This window comes from Aedes aegypti, chromosome 2, assembly GCF_002204515.2.
Source record: "Aedes aegypti strain LVP_AGWG chromosome 2, AaegL5.0 Primary Assembly, whole genome shotgun sequence".
In the NCBI taxonomy this organism is placed as follows: Eukaryota; Metazoa; Arthropoda; class Insecta; order Diptera; family Culicidae; genus Aedes; species Aedes aegypti.
The window spans coordinates 101,918,672-101,936,688 of record NC_035108.1 but is presented as its reverse complement, the minus strand read 5'-3'; the positions used below and the strand labels follow the sequence as shown (position 1 = coordinate 101,936,688).

Below are 18,017 nucleotides of genomic sequence, written 5' to 3'. Positions count from 1 at the left end.
CTATATATTGATCATGGCAGTTGGTGGTTCTGAAATACCTTCGGAAGTTTGATGCTCATATTCCTAATTGACCACTTCCCCCAGGGCACCCGGAACCTACTATAGAGTAGTCAGTGCGTCTAAAATATACTGAATATACTGCTGGGAGCATCATCTTGAAGCTTGATGCTTACATGGATAAAGCTCCGGATAATATATACATGATTGGAAATACATGACTGACCATATTTTCCGGAACAAGTTTTACGGAAATGGTGATATTTCGGAAGATTTCCAACGAATCCGTATGCGTCCGCTGGCATTTAACTTTCTATAAGTTATAGTTTCTAGGGAACTTCACACCACACAAAAATAAAAACCGACATGAAAAATGTATTTGGCAATGACCTCAGGGAACCGGGAACACTTCCGGCGCTCGTTGGCCAATATACATGGCCAAGCGAGTTCCAAACTTGCCAAATTCTGTAAATTTTGATATGTCGCATAGCTCGATTGTACATATACCGTTAACTGGCCAATTTACCGGAACCATTGGAACCAGTTCTGTGACTACAGAGTGGCAATTTTGGCTTAAAACAGCTAGGATTACCTGTAGTGTATTTTACAAGAAAATCTGCAAATTTTGATGTGTCGCATGGCTAGATTGTACATAATCCGTAAGCTGGCTAGCTTACCGGGGCCTCTGGAACCGATTCCGTGGCCACAAGGTGGTCATTTTGGCTCAGGATAGCTATTATTGCTTGAAGTTTTCTTTTCATGAAATTCTGCAAATTGTGATATGTCACATGGCTGGGTTGTACATAATTCGAAAATTGGCCACTTCGCTGGGGCCTCTGGAACCGGTTCTGTGGCCACAACGTGGTCAATATGGCTTATGACAGCTAAGATTCCCTTAGATGTTTTTTATTCATAAAATTCTGCAAATTTTGATATGTCGCATGTTTAGGTTCTGCGGAAAGTGTAAATTGACCACATATCCGGATATCTCTGGTGTCTGTCTGGGAGCTCTGAGTCCTGTTCCGTGGCCACCAGACAGATCTAGATGCTCCAAATGATTGATAGTAGCAATAATTTCAGTTCTGATAGGAAGCTTCTACATATGCATCCATTTGTAAACCAATACAGATAAACTTCACGATCCCTATCGTGAAAAGCATGCCCTTACAAAAATGGCCAAACCTTGATCTGTTCGGCGTCGATTCTGAGCGGCCAAACCCGATCAATCCTTGTGTCCGGCCCAGATTCGAAAAATTTATGAACTAACGATTATTTTGAGTATAAAAACATTGAAATTTGGTTGAAAAATGCCTGCGATATTACTGTGCCAAATCCGGGTCAATATGACCCGGAATGCCTTAAGTGTAACTTTTTTTGAATGCAACAGGAAGGTTAATTTAATGAACACTAGATTGAAAATCACTCCGTTACTAGGAAAATAATAAACAAACAAACTTCGTTTCGAGTTTCCAAATTGTTTTGAATCACTTAAATCTGGTCTAGTAACCTTTGATAATGTTCATATCGACATATGGAGAGGAAATTGGGAACAAACAATCAACAGAAACACATCGAGATATGGAGATATCGAGATAAAGAGGATATCGAGATATGGAGAGAGAAGCATGAAGGGACCGAAGAAACCATCGACATAGGGAGAGATATCGAGATGTAGAACATCGAGATGTGGAGAGTCGACTGTAGAATATAAAACAATCACGGTCGACACCTTCTCCTAGATATTTCCTGGGACAAGTTTTACGGAAATGGCCATATCTCGGGAGATATCCAACGAATTTTTAATGCGTCCACCTGCATTCAATCATCAATTGGATCTAGTTTCATGGGGAAATTTTACATCTATAGACCGCCACACCGCACAAAATAACAAGCGACAGAAAAAATGTGATTTGGACATGACCTCGGAAAATTCGGAACATCTCCGGTGTCCGGTGGGCAATATGCATGTAAATTCCTGAAACTAGACCAAATTTGCCATCGAATGCTTCAAGGTGCATCCAATTTCATTCATTTTTCAAAAAGTTATTAGCATTTGAATTTGAACAAAATTTTGCATGTCTCAATCATTTTGCCTATCTCCTGTATAACTTAAACAATTAGACTAGCTTAAAATTAATTATTATTTATACGATAAGTTTTTGCGATTAGAATATAAGCAATTGAGTGATTCCACAATATCAACAATACGTCGTCACTTGATCAATCATTTTCGATTCCATTACCCAAGGGCAGGAATATACAATCAAAATCGATTATAACAATATAAATGCATAATTTCTTTTCGTTTACAGATATCGAGTTTATATATATCACGTTAACGTTGTAAATAGTAGAATAAGGTTACTTAGACGATTCATCTTCACCGAGTTCAACGATAAATCCCCAAAATGAGCCTCTCGTCTCGGTCTGATATCGACGAGGGTGGATTCTTCGTCAATTTCAATCAGGACTGCACGTAAGATTACTCTCGATTTCAATCTTTTCAATCTAAAAAAACCATCGCGTCTTTTTTCAGTTCCCTGGCAGTTGGATCCAAAAATGGTTACAGTCTTTTCGCGCTGAACTCAGTGGAGGACAACCTCGATCAGATCTATTCCAGCTATGGTGAAGAAATTCGTCTGGTCGAACGTCTCTTCTGTAGCTCGCTGGTCGCCGTCGTATCCCTATCCGCTCCCCGAAAGCTGAAAGTGTGCCACTTCAAGAAGGGTACGGAAATTTGCAACTACTCGTACTCGAACACCATTCTGGCCGTGAAGCTGAACCGATCCCGACTGGTCGTATGCTTGGACGAAAGTCTGTACATTCACAACATTCGCGACATGAAAGTGGTCCACACCATCCGAGACACCCCACCAAACAAGACTGGACTGTGCGCCCTGGCATCGAATTCCGACCATTGCTACCTGGCCTACCCGGGAAGTGCCACGGTCGGAGAAGTTCAAATATTCGACGCCGTTAATCTACACGCCAAAACGATGATCTCCGCTCACGATTCGCCTCTGGCTGCGATTGCGTTTAGCCAGGCAGGTACGGAAATTGCCACGGCCAGCGAGAAGGGCACGGTGATCCGGGTGTTCTCCGTGAACGATGGCTCGAAACTGTTCGAATTTCGCCGAGGTGTGAAACGGTGCGTCTCGATAGCATCGCTTGCGTTCAGCACCTGCTCGAAGTATCTGTGTTGCAGTTCCAACACGGAAACGGTTCATATTTTCAAACTGGAAAGGACCACTCCGGAGAGCAATGATGACCAGGGCAACAGGGATCACTGGATGGGATATATAAGCAGGGCGGTGAGCAGTTATTTACCGCTGGCTCTGCCCTCGCAGGTGACGGATGTATTCACGCAGGGCAGGGCGTTTGCCTCGGCCGTGCTTCCAGTGGCGGGTCTCAGACATTCCTGTGTTATTTCCACAATCCAGAAAACGTTAAAGTGAGTATGCGTAGGTTAAGGGAGTCCACCCTTATACATATGTATTAGACCTGTTCATATTTTAAAAAATGTCTGGAAATCTACCGGTCAAGCAGTATTCGGAATTCTCATGTTAAGAACAATGTCTGGTCAAATTTTCAGCTCATTTGATAAAGATTTTAGTATGCTTCAAGTTGAAAATGTGTTTTTGGGGTTATTTCAAGGTTTGGAAAATCATAACTAGCATGTGGAAAATCAAAACCACTTGCTATTACCACTATTTGAAAGCTAATTATATTCTTTCAAAGTTTGTCGAACACGCTAATATGATTAAATTGAGTTTTAACATTGTTTGATCCAAATTTGTTCTCCAAAGTACCCAGAAATTACAGTTTTCTCAATATACATGGTATATAAAACACCCATTGACATTATTTTTTTCAGGCCCTAGTCAACGGGAATCAAACATAATACATTTATGAATTCATTGACCATCAACAGCTTACATGTTGCTTAAGGCAATAAATTACAATAAATGCCCAAAGATCGAACACCGCAGCGCAACCTGATGATAGTTTAATCATGCATGACACATGTACCGAAAACGAATGAATTGAACAAGTTAGCATTGCTTTTTCTTTCCGAGTGATGATTGTTTTGATCGCATTTCACTGATCATTTAGAACGATTTGAAAACAATCATCATCATCGACTGAGAAAAGGCAGTGCTAACGTGTTCATTTTTTGTGTACTTTGAAGCTCACGGTGGTGCTCTTGGCTCACCCACAGTGTATTTACAAATGTGCTTCATAATTAACTATTTTTTACAACTTATCTTCGTAAGATAAATGGTAACTTTGAACGGGATTGACCTTAAGATATACATAGTCATCATGTCTGGAAATTCAAAATCCGAACTGTTCATGCAGGCATGCTTTTCAATGAAAACACTTCCCGAAAAAAGAGATTTTCAAGAACCTTGAGATACAAACCTCAACCAAACTAGGTTAAAACTTGCTCCAATCTTGAAATCGTGTTCGGCAAAAGTTCGTAGAATTGGATAAACTACTATGTAGAGGTATTTCCGATAAATTTCGATGTTTTGTTCGGTAGTTATGATTTTTCAAAGCTTGAAAATAGCCCAAAAACACATAATTGATTTGAAGCACACCTAAATTTACTCTAAATTGAGTGAAATTTTGGCCAGAAGTTCATTTCGTAATGAAAAATCAAAGTATTGGTTGACTGGGGAGTTTCCAGACATTTTTGAAAATACGAATAGGTCTAATATGTATGATATAAAGTCAAACTCAAAAAATGTAAGTCCTAGATATTTTGAATCTACAGGAGAAGGTCGTCCATTAATTACGTAAGGTTTCATGGGGGGAGGGTGGTTTTGAGATTTCTTACGCGTCATAAAAAATATTTTCAATTTTCATATAAAAAATCTTACTATGGGAGGAGGGGGTTGGTCCAAAAACCACCAAAATTGTTTTACGTAATAAATGGACAGCCCCTGTTGGGAAAATTTTACCAATCAATAAAGTTTGTATTTTTTTTTTTCTACAAGGGGGAAATCTGCAAACAGACCCCCTGAGGAGGTAACTCAGGGAGTGCGGGGATGACGCACCCCAACGACGACCCGCTAAAACCAGCCCATGCACTGTACTTGAGCAATTCTTTTTGAACTGCTCATATATGTAACTGCTGGTTTACAGTGCATCGACATTACCCTTGGCCTCAGACCCTTATTTCCCCGGAACCACCTTACGGTATTTCTTCGGGGAGGGGCCACTGCATATAGCACAACACGTGTAGCAGAAGTAGCCTAGGGAAACTGCTTCTCCTAGCCGACTTAAACCCTAGCCTTGGCAGGGCTAATTCTCTGCAGCCGACTTTTGGTCGGCGCTGCAATTCTAGCATAACGTGAGTGACAGCCGTAGTAACTTTATTCTAGCACTCGGCATCCGCCCACATTCTCTCTATTATATTGTCGGGCGACGTGTCCCCTCCGCATGTAATAAGCATGCGATCTCTTACAACAATGAAACGCGAGCAATCGAATACGACATGCTCCGAGGTTTCCTCCACATCAGCACAATTGGGTCACTCAGGAGATTCTGAGTATCTGAACATGGTTTCTTTTATAGCAATCTGACACATTTGGTATTAGCCATTTACCTTTAGTGGAGTTATCCGATTGCTGCTGACAATCTCTGAGCGTTGCCTCTTTACACGCGTTGCGGACTTCTCTTGTACCTCTTAGGTTGAAGCATTGAACATTTTCCTTGATGATGAGCCCGATGGGCGTCATCCCGGCTAGGATGCACACGGCGTCTTTAGATACCGTTGCTATCTTTAAGCGCTTGCGTTTGCTGGCAATTACAGCAGAGCTGTTAGACATCATCGAAAGCGCCGCAATAGCCGTACATGCCTTTTACAGGCATATTCAACGTGGCTAGCGAAGCTGAGCTTGTCATTTGATTATTACCCCAAGATGCCTAAGGGATCGCTTGGACTCTATGGTGCAATCACCTACCGAGATAAGCGCCCGTTGCTCGGACTTGCGGTTGTTGACCACCACCACCTCAGTCTTGTGCCGGGCAAGTCCTAGTTTCCTAGACTTCATCCATTCCTCAACTATGGAGATAGAGTGCGCTGCTATCAACTCTACTTCCTCCATCGATTCACCATAGACCACTAGGGTGATATCGTCGGCGAAGCCAACAATCTTAACAATCGTCGGAAGGGGCAGCCTCAGTACGTCATCGTACATCGCATTCCATAACAGCGGGCCCAGGATTGAACCTTGAGGTACTCCCGCGGTAATTCGAACGCTTTTCTGCCCCTCCTCTGTGTCATACAGTAGAATGCTACCATCAAAATAGCTTTCTTTAAGCTTACACAACTGCACCGGTACCTTGAGGCGGTGAAGTACGTAGGATATCGCTTCCTAGCTTGCGCTGTTGAACGCATTTTTCACATCCAGAGTGACAACCCCGCAGTAACGGATCCCGCTCCCTTTATGCTCGATTGTCACCTCAGCTGTCTGAACGACCGACTGGATAGCGTCCTTTCCTGATCCAAACTGGTTGTTGGACAGGCCGTCCGCACTCTCCGTATACGGTACTAGCCTGTTGAGAATCAACCTCTCCAATAACTTGCCCATCGTATCTAGTAGACAGATAGGTCTATACGTCGACGGGTCACCTGGTGGTTTCCCCGCCTTTGGTAGTAGCACCAATTTCTGTCGCTTCCATACATCCGGGAAAATTCCTTGATCAATGCAGCGTTGCATCGTGGTTTTGAACTGTGGGAAGGCTTTGACCACGGAGATGCCCACCAGGTACACAGTGGTACCGACAAAACTACCAGGGGAATTTAGGTACGCGTCACGGGAAAAACACGGAAGGCACACAAAGTACGTTTGCTCGTCGCGGCGGTCGGTTTATTACAAAACATACATAACATAAAGAACAACATACATGCGAATCACAAGGTCAGCGCAAGGCAATGATGATAAACATCGTCAACATAAACTAGACTGGTCCAAATTACAACATGAACATGTCCGGATCTGCGTTCACTGCCGCTTTTAAAGCAACATTCGGGATATCATCGGGTCCCGGTGCCTTGTTTAACGCGAAAGATTTCACGACTTCTGCCGGCTCTTCGTTCGTCACTCTCCCTCATCTGCCGCATACGGCGCTGAGGGCCTTGGGCTTATGGGATGGTGCGGGAAGAGTACATCGATTATCGATCGCAGCAACTCGGGCGACTTTTCTTGGGATGCTATGGAACCTTTGGTCTTAGCCATTACCTACTACTCTGTAGGCGTCACCCCATGGACTCGAATTGGCACTCTCGCATAGACGCATAGACGGCAAATTTGGTCTAGTTTCAGTCTGAGAGAGACTCGCGAAGAGGAAAAATATCAACGTCATATGCAGCCCAGATTCCGCTGTCACGAAACGTCAAATGCAGCCCTCCGTTTTTATGGCTGCAAAAGTGAAAAGTATTGTATTCACAATAAACTGTTATTAAAAACCTCAGTCGATGGAGCAGTTTTTTTTTCCAAAGTTGCTGATAAATCTAAACACAAGATTAGTTTTTTATAATATCTGCTACGTTTGCTGGCATGAAATTTCACTGAAAAGGCTATTTATGGTTCGATGTGATGCAAACGCATGTGAGAGTTTGAACGGCTTGCGCATGATTGGCATAAACACAAAGTGGAATAAGAAAAAATCTCAGCAATCACATAAAAAGAAGACCGTCTTCGCGAGTCTCGTCTCAGGTTTCAGTAACTTGCTTGAACATCAAGGTTGGTAGCGAATCACTTTTTGTCGACTTGGTCACTTTTTTGAAACTTTAAAGCCTCCTTTTTGGAGCCACTAAAGTTACTTTTTTCTACTATTTTGAGCTAAATTTTCGGGAGAAAATTATGAATCGGCCTTTTTTCAATTCAGGCTAAATTTTAAGTTAAGTCATCACCAGAACTATTTCATGTCAGTATCAAATATTGATTTATGGATTTTCAAAAACATTTTTTTTCCTGTCGCTGGTATTTTTGTGTGATCCAAAGTTTTATTGATGTTCATGATTTTACCGGGAACTAAAACTAATTGAAATTCGAATGCCGGTGGACGCACTAATTGGAAAACGTTGGAAAACTTCCGAAATATGGCCATCTGTAAAAATGGTTCCGGAATATAGGGTCAGTCATGTCGACGGTTCTACGAATCTATCAATGGTGTGCGGAGAAAAACAGCGCCTTCTCCCGCCATGTGCGACGACCGTGAAGGAAACTTGCTGACGGATTTGGTGGCCGCCAGGTGGAAAGAGTACTTCGAGTCATTGTTGAACGGAGATAACGGAAGTGGATGTAGTAGCAGAATCCAAATCGATGACGATGGCCAGGCTGTGAAACCTCCAACGCTAGATGAGGTAAAGAAAACTATTAATGGTTTAAAGAACAACAAGGCTGCTGGGAAGGACGAGCTCCAGGGCGAACTTTTCAAACACGGAAGTCAGCAGCTGCAAGAACTCCTTCACCGTAACATTTCGAGGATGTGTGAGGAAGAACAGATGCCTACTAGTTTGTTAGATGGTCTCATATGCCCTTTGTACAAAAAAGGGCATTGCCTGAAATGCGCCAATTACCGAGGGATAACACTACTTAATTTGGCATATAAAATCATGTCTGGAATTCTGTTCAACAGATTGAGACCGCTAAGGTCCTTCATCGGCGAATACCAAGCTGGTTTTCGAGAGGGCCGATCAACGACGGATCAAATGTTTACCCTGCGTCAAATCCTAGATAAATTCCGGGAGTACAACTTGCAGAGTCATCACCTGTTTGTAGTTTTAAAAGCAGCGTACGATTCAGTGAAGAGAAACAAGTTGTGGCTAATTATGTCCGAACATGGCTTTCCGGCGAAGCTGATTAGACTGATTCGTGGACGAGATTTCGTCATCGTACGTAACCTTAGATGGATTGAAACAGGGTGACGCTCTTCCTAACTTGCTGTTCAACATAGAGCTCGAAGGTACTATCAGGAGAGCCGATGTGCAGAGAAGCAGGACCATTATCACACGTTCTCATATGCTTCTTGGCTTTGCGGACGGGAATGGCCGTCGGACAGTGGAAGAGGCGTTCGTGCCTCACCTCAGGACGCAAGATTGCATCGCTGCCAAGCGATTTGAAGTGTAAAAATGCTAACCAACTTGCATCTTGTCACCAGAGAGGATCGATCCACTATTGGTACACTGTTCCTTTAGTTGAGGTAAATTTTTAATTTGTGTTCCTATAGTTGCGGTATCTGTTGTTTTCTTATGGGATCCTCCATTATAGGAACACTTTACCGCAACTATTGGTACAGGTGAGAAAAGTTTAAGCAGTTTTGGAGATATTTCATCCATGTTGAAGCAATTTGAACGATGTTTTCAGCTTTTTCGTGTATCGATAAGCCAATACGTCAATCGGAGGTGTCGGATCTGCAGCTAATTCAATTAAATCAGTTTAACGACACTACCGTAACTATAGGAACACCCGCAACTAATGGATCAATTACCCTAACAAACTTCGGTTACTAAGATCGACATGGATTACTTGATGTTAACACTCCTCCCTATTCCTTGATTCCGATGATCCTTTTCATGGTAGAGACTCCGGATTGTACAAGAGGATTGATAATTGATTACCGCTGAACCACTTTTAATGGACCGATGCACGGGTTCATCATTTGACGTTTTAGCGGTGCCGTGTTATTTATGGGACCATAGCAACCAGTGAATTCGGTACCGCTCAAACGTCAAATTCGTAAACGCGTGCATCGCTCCATGGACCGATGCATGAGTTCACTAATAGACCAATGCACGAGTTCATTATTTGAAGTTTTAGCGATGCCGTGTTGTTTATGTGACCATGGAAACCAGTGAATTCGGCACCGCTCAAACGTCAAACAGTGAACTCGTGCATCGGTCCATATGATGTTTAAGCGGTGCCGAATTCACTGGTTTCCATGGTCACATAAATAACACGGCACCACTAAAACGTCAAATAGTGAACCCATGTACAGGTCCATATCCACATGCTTTGTCCTAGGGTTGTAGCTTCCATTTTTGGCTTTTTGGCGATAGCAGATTGATTATCACAGAAAATCTTCTCCAAAAAATTGCTTCAGCATATTTCTCAACCAAAACGCTTCTAGAATCGTTCGTGATAACGCCATATATTCTGCCTCGCACGATGATAGAGCATGAAACATGAAAACGTATTCCGTAGTTGATCGTAGAGTGTCCATATCTTCTCCCCAATCTGCATCGATGAAGCTAATCAGTTTGGTCTTGCTGAATAGCTGCGTGTATCTGGGCCCCAGAAAATTTCAAAGTTTTTTATTGTGATTTGAAACGTGGATCACCTGTGCTATGGCTACCATGGGAAAGAGAGGGTTAACTACCTAAATCTCATTATTTTAATTGAAAACCGTTTGCAAGACATAATGTAGAAAAAGACAAAATGTATGAGAGAGTTTTGTACAAAAACTGGGTTGAAGTCTGATTTCAATAATGAAATTGTATGTTTTGCTGACAGTTCAATAAATCGTTGTTCAAAGAGCTTCATTTTTCAAACATTGTCGTTTAAGTAAGTTTAACCAGTTGAAAATTCTAAAACAGCAAAAATGACGTGTATTGATTGTCTATTATCGTGATAAGAAAGCTTTGACCAGCTACCGAAGAACGAACTGCTGTAAAAAAAAAAATGAAAACCATCAATAAAACTTTATGCAAAGCTAATTTTTACATCCAAAATCTTATAAGATTTTCGTAGTAGCATTTACATTGCAGATTTTCATAAATATATGAAGTACAAAATCAGATTTTTGCATGGTTTTCACGGTGGTGGCTAGTTGAGGCATACTTTATGACAGTGGTTCTCAACCTTTTCGGTGCTGCGAACCCCTTTGAAGCTTTATAAACGTCTCGTGGACCCTTAAAGGTTTGTTTGTTTGTTTGTTTGTGTATTTATGACGCTTTACACCAGAAGGGTGCATTCGTGTCGGACTTTAAAATTCAATTTAACAATTAACCTTATAATTTTTTGAACAATTCAGTATCTTGTAAAAATTTCAAAAATGTGAGCGGAGGTTCTTTTTTCAATAAAAAGGTGTGTGTGAGTCGCGTGTGGCCGATTCTCTGTCAAGATAGCACACGTTGGTGGGGATTGCTCATCAAACCTTCCGGTCCGCCTCATAGTTACGTACTATTTGGTGCTGGGTGTAGTTCTTGTTTTTCCAGCTGTATTGAAAAGCATGAGCCATAGTCTTTGGCATACAATCGGGTCTTTCTTTAGCAGAAAAGAACCGAAATGTCTATCGACGACCGGTGATTGCTAGCAGATATAGTGGAGAGCTTGTCTTGATACGTTCATCGCTTCAAGCTAGTTGAAAAACTGAATACACTGATTGCCTGTCGATCAGAGCCGAACTAGGCATAGATCGTCTACATACATCTGAATCTACATGTCTCCGATGTATTACATCGTTCCAGGTGGGAGTTATCTGATATGTGAATATGGTACCATAACAGAATTTTTCATCTGGATGAAGTGATAAATCATAATATTCCGCAAACTGTATCACACATCTACATAATGTATTGCGTGAAGTTAAGACACAGCAGAGTATTGGGTACATAGGACCAAGTCCCTGCCGGGTAGCGCGAAACTGATGAGCGATAGACAATAGAATCAACAACACTGCCATAAGGGATAGTAAGCATGTGACTATTGTCGAAACAATGATTAGGAGGCAAATCTACATCCCAAGATCAAATTTTTGTTACAACCCAATGTAGGTTAGGTATTATTAAATTAGGCTGTAGAAAATGATAAATATCTGATCACTTAGGAATGTGTTGCGAGGTAATAAATGCTCGTGATTTGTTTTCTTCGAATACACATGTATAAATTGATAAAATTTAACCCAATGTATAATGAAATTAGGTTCGAAGAAAGGATTAATATTTGATCACTTAAACTTTACGCTGCAAGATATTCTTAATCGTTTTTCTTTTCTTCTGATGTACAGAAATAACTGGTATATTTAGCTAAAATAATGAACAATCATACGCATAGAGCCTACGGGTCATGCAGTTAGGATTGAAATTAAAATAATATTGCGCATTTCTTTCACACCACAGGTTTATCGCAGAAGTTTTTACATGTGCGGAGGCGTTGGTAGAGGTGCGCGATTGCGTCGAGTCGGGTCGGTGTTTTCAGCGGACTCATTTTTCGCAAATCGAAGAATGAGTGCTCTGAGGGCATCAACATGATTCGATGAGGTCCCACACTTTTATTTGCGCTTTTGCACTTGTAAATGTCTTACTAAATAGGAATACTTTGTGTTAGGGAAAGTGCAGGAGAATAAAATATAATTCATTGGAATTTTCTGATAGAGGCAGAGTTCACATGTTACTTAGGTATTTAAAAGCAAATGAGAACCACATTAAATAATAGATAAACACTAATGGTCATATTTTTATATTTTCATTTCATCGCGGTCCTCATTGCTCGAGCGGAGACGACAAAACTCGAGGTGGATAGAATCGACGCAACTACGACACGGAAAAGAAACAGATGAGAAACTATCGATACATTTATTCAACTATAAAAACCACGTTTTAACGTAATGACTTTATTTCTTCTCGTTTCAGCAATCCAACAACTAAACCATCTCTACTATCTTTTCATTTCCTCTTCGTTACATTTATAGTCCCTCTGGCACTGAATCGAATGACGCATTCCGCATTTTATTAGCGATGTCTTTGCTGTACGTTGAGCATGGTGTCGGAGGTGATGTGCTGTGTAGAACATCGGATGTTCTACACGGCACGCTACTTCCGGCATTTTGTTTGGCGTGCGGGATAGGCAGTGCTAGTGATGATATGAAGGCCGCTATTCGGTTTAGTGCCAGAGGGACTATATCTATTTAATGTATCTGAAGCTTGTGGGACCGCTTTAATTCCGGCGCCTGCTTGTGGAAGATCCCGGTGTGCTAAACGGTATAGGACATGTTAACGGGGGAGGCTTGGTAGGTCCTCACCCAGCCCGTGTCTAGATGGGCGGATAATTGTCTGCCAGGGTGTGGATTGAGCAATTACAATTACAAAAAGGTGTGTGTGAGTCGCGTGTGGCCGATTCTCTGTCAAGATAGCACACGTTGATCGGCTGCGCTACCGTGATCTCTCCAGCGAACTGTGTCAGGCTTCACTTCTCTCAACTTCGCATCTCGGGATTCGTACCACTGTCTATCCCATTGCTGACGTATTGATTTTCTGATGGCTCTCAGTGCATCCTCGCCTGCAAGTGCTATATCGATGGCCGGTTTCCTTCTAGCCTCGTTGGCTAGTCGGTCAGCCTCGGTCAGACCGGTTTTATTCTCGCGACACTCGATTTCCTGGATCCAAGGGTGCTTGGATTTACCTGCTTCCAAGGCCTGCAGGCAACTTGCCGAATCCGTTAGAATTACTATCGCGACGTACATTTGCAATCGACATTGCCATTTATATGGCGTAGGTCTCCGCCGAGAACACGCTACACTCACTTGGAAGGCTGTACGTACCTGTTAGACCGCACCGCACTATGGTCCAGGAATCAGTTTTACGCGGAAAGATGCATTTTGAGCTTTAGAATGAAATATTAGATAAAAACGGTCTTCTACAAAGTTGTTTGTGTTAGTAAGCTCCTTTGTTTGGTGTTATTAAAAATTAGAGTGGACCACATTTTCATAGAAATTGTGTAACTAACTTTCTTATTTGTAGAAATTATACTATACATGCTTCCGCAAAGTTGTAGACCATTCAATTTTAAGCAACTTTGCCAAAAAAAGTTTTTTTGTATCTCTTAAATTGATCGATTTAGAGCTTTTTTCCTATGGTGACATAGGGTGGTCCGAAACGACACTTATTCTCAATGGCTTCACGGACCCCCTGAGAGCTCGTCACGGACCCATAGGGGTCCACGGACCACCGTTTGAGAAACCCTGCTTTATGAGGTCCAACGATTTTCGGGATCAACATTATTTTTTAAAGCTGAAGTGAGAGGTGGTCCACATTGCCCCGTATGACCATACTGCCCCGCCTTACTATATCTAGAACGTAGAAGTTTTAAGTTAGGCTTGTAAGAGTGGGTAGGTTCTCAAAAATAAAACCGGTTGCTAACAAAGATCTTCTCTTTTCAGACTTTTGGTAGCGTCGCAAGATGGCTATCTGTACGTGTACCAGCTTCCCTTGGAGGGCGGTGAGTGTCAGCTTGTCAAGAAGCACGATCTCCGAACCATCGAACCCGCAAACACCACCCGGCCAGGTAATGAAAGCGTTCCTCTCGAAGTCAACAACTGAATTCACATCACCGATCCGCGAGGTCCGTAAAGCCATCACTACTACCTATCAACAGTCACCAACACACATTGCGCGCATCCTTCCCTGTCTGTTTCTTCAAAATTGGCACACCTGTTCCAATCTAAAACTATCCTTTTTTCTGTGCATCACTCTTCGGTATCCTTTTATTTCCTAAACGCTTATCATCCAATCGATCGAACCCGCGCCCATATCGTAGTTTGCCCGTTACCTCCCGTATCTTTTCTCTCGGTAGAGTCCCTGCCCATTGGTGTTCCGAATGCTTCCCCAGTGGGGGGCAGTGGTGCCAGCTATGCGGCCGCCGTCAAAGGTGGGTCAGCCTCTGGCGGTAGCAGTGGCCAGCCAACGAACACCGCCACCGCCGCCGGGGGATCGATCGAGGACGACCAACAGCAATAAAAAGGACCACGGCGACGATGGGCAGCGAATTGAGACGACGTGTTGTAGTGGGGCGAATCTAGGTTGTAAGTGTGTGACGGCTTTTCATGCAGGATTCTAGGGAGATACAAGGTACTGATCTTCGCTTAGCAGATTTAATACCCCGGAAAAGGGGTAAAGACCTACTTGGGCACCTCCGGGATTTGCTTTGGTATTGGGGTTTTTAATAGCTTTCAAAAAACCCACCTGCCGAAGTCAATCAATAGTGCCGGTAATAGGATATGTCTCCCATTTACGCAAGCAAACCAGAGTGTAACATATTTTTAAAGTTTATATTATTTTCATACCTCGTGCTGGAGGATAAATGTTTTACCCAACTTTGATTTACGAAAATAAAGAGTTTATCCCACAAGTTTGAACATTTCCAGTCCTTTCTGTAGGAAAAAAATGTCCAGCTCTGTGCTGCACCGCTAATGAGCAGAAAATCAGACAAGACCTTTTGTTATTTTGGGAGTGCATTTTTTTCTGGGTTGGTGCCTTTGAAGATCCATCTTGAATTCATTTGTTCTTCTATGAAATTCGCATCACAACGCCACCTATGCAGCAACAATTTCTAACTATATTTTATCAATTGAATTGAAGTGCAAATGGATCCACGATAGGTTTCCAAAGACATCAACCAGAAAGAAATGCACTCCCCAAAAAAGCTAGAGGTTTTGTAAGGCTAAATTCTGTTCCTGGCTCAATGTACATTGCACTTATAGTCTATAATAAGCTTCCATGCGATTTCGCAACTATATGCCATTCAACACTTTCGATTTGATTGCGTCAAATTTTACGTTGGACCAATTTCAAAACGGCTTTATAGATTTAGCCTTCGCTCCGATTTGGTAAATCAAAACCCTAACACTTTATATTCATATCGACGTTGAAGGCATACACATCTACAACTTTCGAACGTTCGTAGGCGGAATCAGTATCTATGCGAGTGTCTGGCAATAGCGTAAATAGGTGAAAAGGTACCCGTAACACAATTCAGATTTTTACTTTGTGATATTGTAGAAGCCCATCGGCATATGCGTCTAGGCATCTAGGGGACGACTTTCCCAAATACTGAAGAAAACAGCAAAAAATATATATATCTAGCCGACGAAATAAAGTTTTCGGCATTTGCGTGGTTCGAAAAAGTTCCCACAGAGGAATCAGAGCGACGCCTAATCAATAGGAATCGTTTATTGGCGTTAATCAATAGGTATTTAGCCAACAAGATTCGCAGATCGTTTATATTCTCTACACTTTCTTGAAAGATTGAAATGAAATGAAACGACTGAGCCGGTCAGTCCCTCCCCTTATATACGCCTAGGATTATTGATTGTGCTTAGGATTTTTAATTTTGTAAGATCTACGTATCGTGTAGGAGGGAGGATGTTCAGACGGTGAGGATGTCTGGAATACCCTCCGTAGGGTAGACAGAGTACAGAAAACGGAATACACATATTTGTGCCAGAGAGTGCGGCGAATGCTACCCTTGAAGCGTATGGCCAAGTGACGAAGAATGAAACGGAAACAAAAAGAGAGTGCAAGGAAAAAATGTTTTAAGTAGTAGCGAAAGTAAGTTGTACTTCATATATGATTATTTAAATGATTAAAGATATAAAAAGTCATTCTATCTCTCTAGTTGATTGATATCCGAAAACTCTTTGGCTATATGACTTAATTGAAAATCATTACTATTATGTGTTATTCTATATTTTTATTTAATATTTTATATGATTTGTTGAAACATGAATGGAAATATATGTCTTGGAGTTCAATGACCTATGCTTACTGAAGAGATTCCAAGTGAGATTTTTCCAAAATGCTTCTTGAAAACACGTCAAACTTAATTATTCGCCTTATAATTAGTGGAAATGTTCATTACAACCAGTGCACAGTGGTTCGATCTAGAACAAATGTCGGCCAAAACCTCAAACTCTCTTTAAAATAGCTGGAATCATATATTTGACATATTTTATGCCTTATTTAAGTATTATGGACTTTTATCAGGTCCGTCCCACTCGGGCTCAGATTGGGTACCACTTCTAGTACTGCATTTGGTCCCTCGGTTGGGCAACTACAAGGGACATGGAGGTCTTTAATTTGTCTTTGCTTTTATTTTCAAATGTTTCAAGTTTTGTACAGATAGTTAGAATATCCAGGTTTGAACAATACATTTGCTATTTTTTCTATCTTCCTTGGTCAGGCTAGTTCTAAGTTAGTTACTGACGGATTTAAATGAAATTTTCACAGCGTGTCAGGCATAACTTTAATTGCAACATAAAGTTTTGAGTATTTTTTTTTCCATCCACAACTTCAATAGTAAAAACAACTTGATTAAAGTGAAATTTTAGACGAAAACTTATAAACGATTTATCCAAAAATATGAAAGCTCTACACAAAAACTATCATAAGCAAATTTGTTCATCTCGTATAAATTTATAACTTTATATTTTAATATGCCGATTATTCAAACTTGTAAAAAAACATCACTATGGTGAACTTGTGTTTAGAAAAACCACTCAAAAATATATGTTGCAACTCATGTGAAGTCTGAAAAATTGTTAAAATTCATGCAAATTTATCGATGAATATCTCAGACCTAACCCTTCCTCAATGCAAGTATCATCCATTCCATCAGTTTCAGCATGATTGTCAAGTCTATAGGGGTCGTCCATAAACCACGTGGACATTTATTGGGGGGAAGGGGGGTTCTGGTTAATGACCACGGTCCACACAAATTTTAAAATTTGTGTATGGGCAAATGACTACGAGGGGGTTAATGGACAGCCTTAGTCTGTTTTCATACTTACTTAGGCAACAAAAGCAAATCCACGTAGAGAATGATTTTTCCAATTTGTTTAATTTTATCTGGAGGCTGTATTCGAAGGAAATAGTTTCGTTCGACCATGTAGAGATAATTTGTGTTATTTTATTTGGTGAATTTATTTTAAAAGCACTTCATTTTCTTTAAAAACACTTCAATACCATAATAATGTTGCATTTTAATCGTCAATCAAAGTAGACGTGTTTTTTATTCGCTGAAACCCGCGCGCGACTCGATTTTGTTTTAATTATTCTATTTTTTGCGTACGTCATGAACTGCAAAATTTGTGCTTTGGACGCTTCTGCCGACTCGGTATTGTGGACATGTGCGGGGTGTCCACGTAAATTCCACGCCATTATACATAAAGCAACAAATATGCTCGGTTTTATCAAACGCTTTGGTTCTAACTTTAATGATCCATACACTATT

The 18,017-nt window shown here is 41.3% G+C and overlaps 1 protein-coding gene across 2 annotated transcripts in view; it reads left to right on the top strand.

The window, feature by feature from the left end:
- Positions 1 to 16,389, top strand: part of LOC5579058 (WD repeat domain phosphoinositide-interacting protein 2) — a 28,425-nt gene extending 12,036 nt beyond the window's left edge. Inside the window, exons 2-5 of one of the 2 annotated variants that reach the window (XM_001657208.2) lie at positions 2,310 to 2,473; positions 2,534 to 3,448; positions 14,170 to 14,294; positions 14,583 to 16,389. In XM_001657208.2, the coding sequence (XP_001657258.1) occupies positions 2,406 to 2,473; positions 2,534 to 3,448; positions 14,170 to 14,294; positions 14,583 to 14,746 (1,272 nt within the window). In that variant the 5' untranslated portion in view covers positions 2,310 to 2,405 and the 3' untranslated portion in view covers positions 14,747 to 16,389. Of the gene's footprint in view, positions 1 to 2,309; positions 2,474 to 2,533; positions 3,449 to 14,169; positions 14,352 to 14,582 lie in introns of both variants that reach the window. The other variant, XM_021841742.1, reaches the window with a different exon arrangement.
- Positions 16,390 to 18,017: the final 1,628 nt, after the last annotated feature.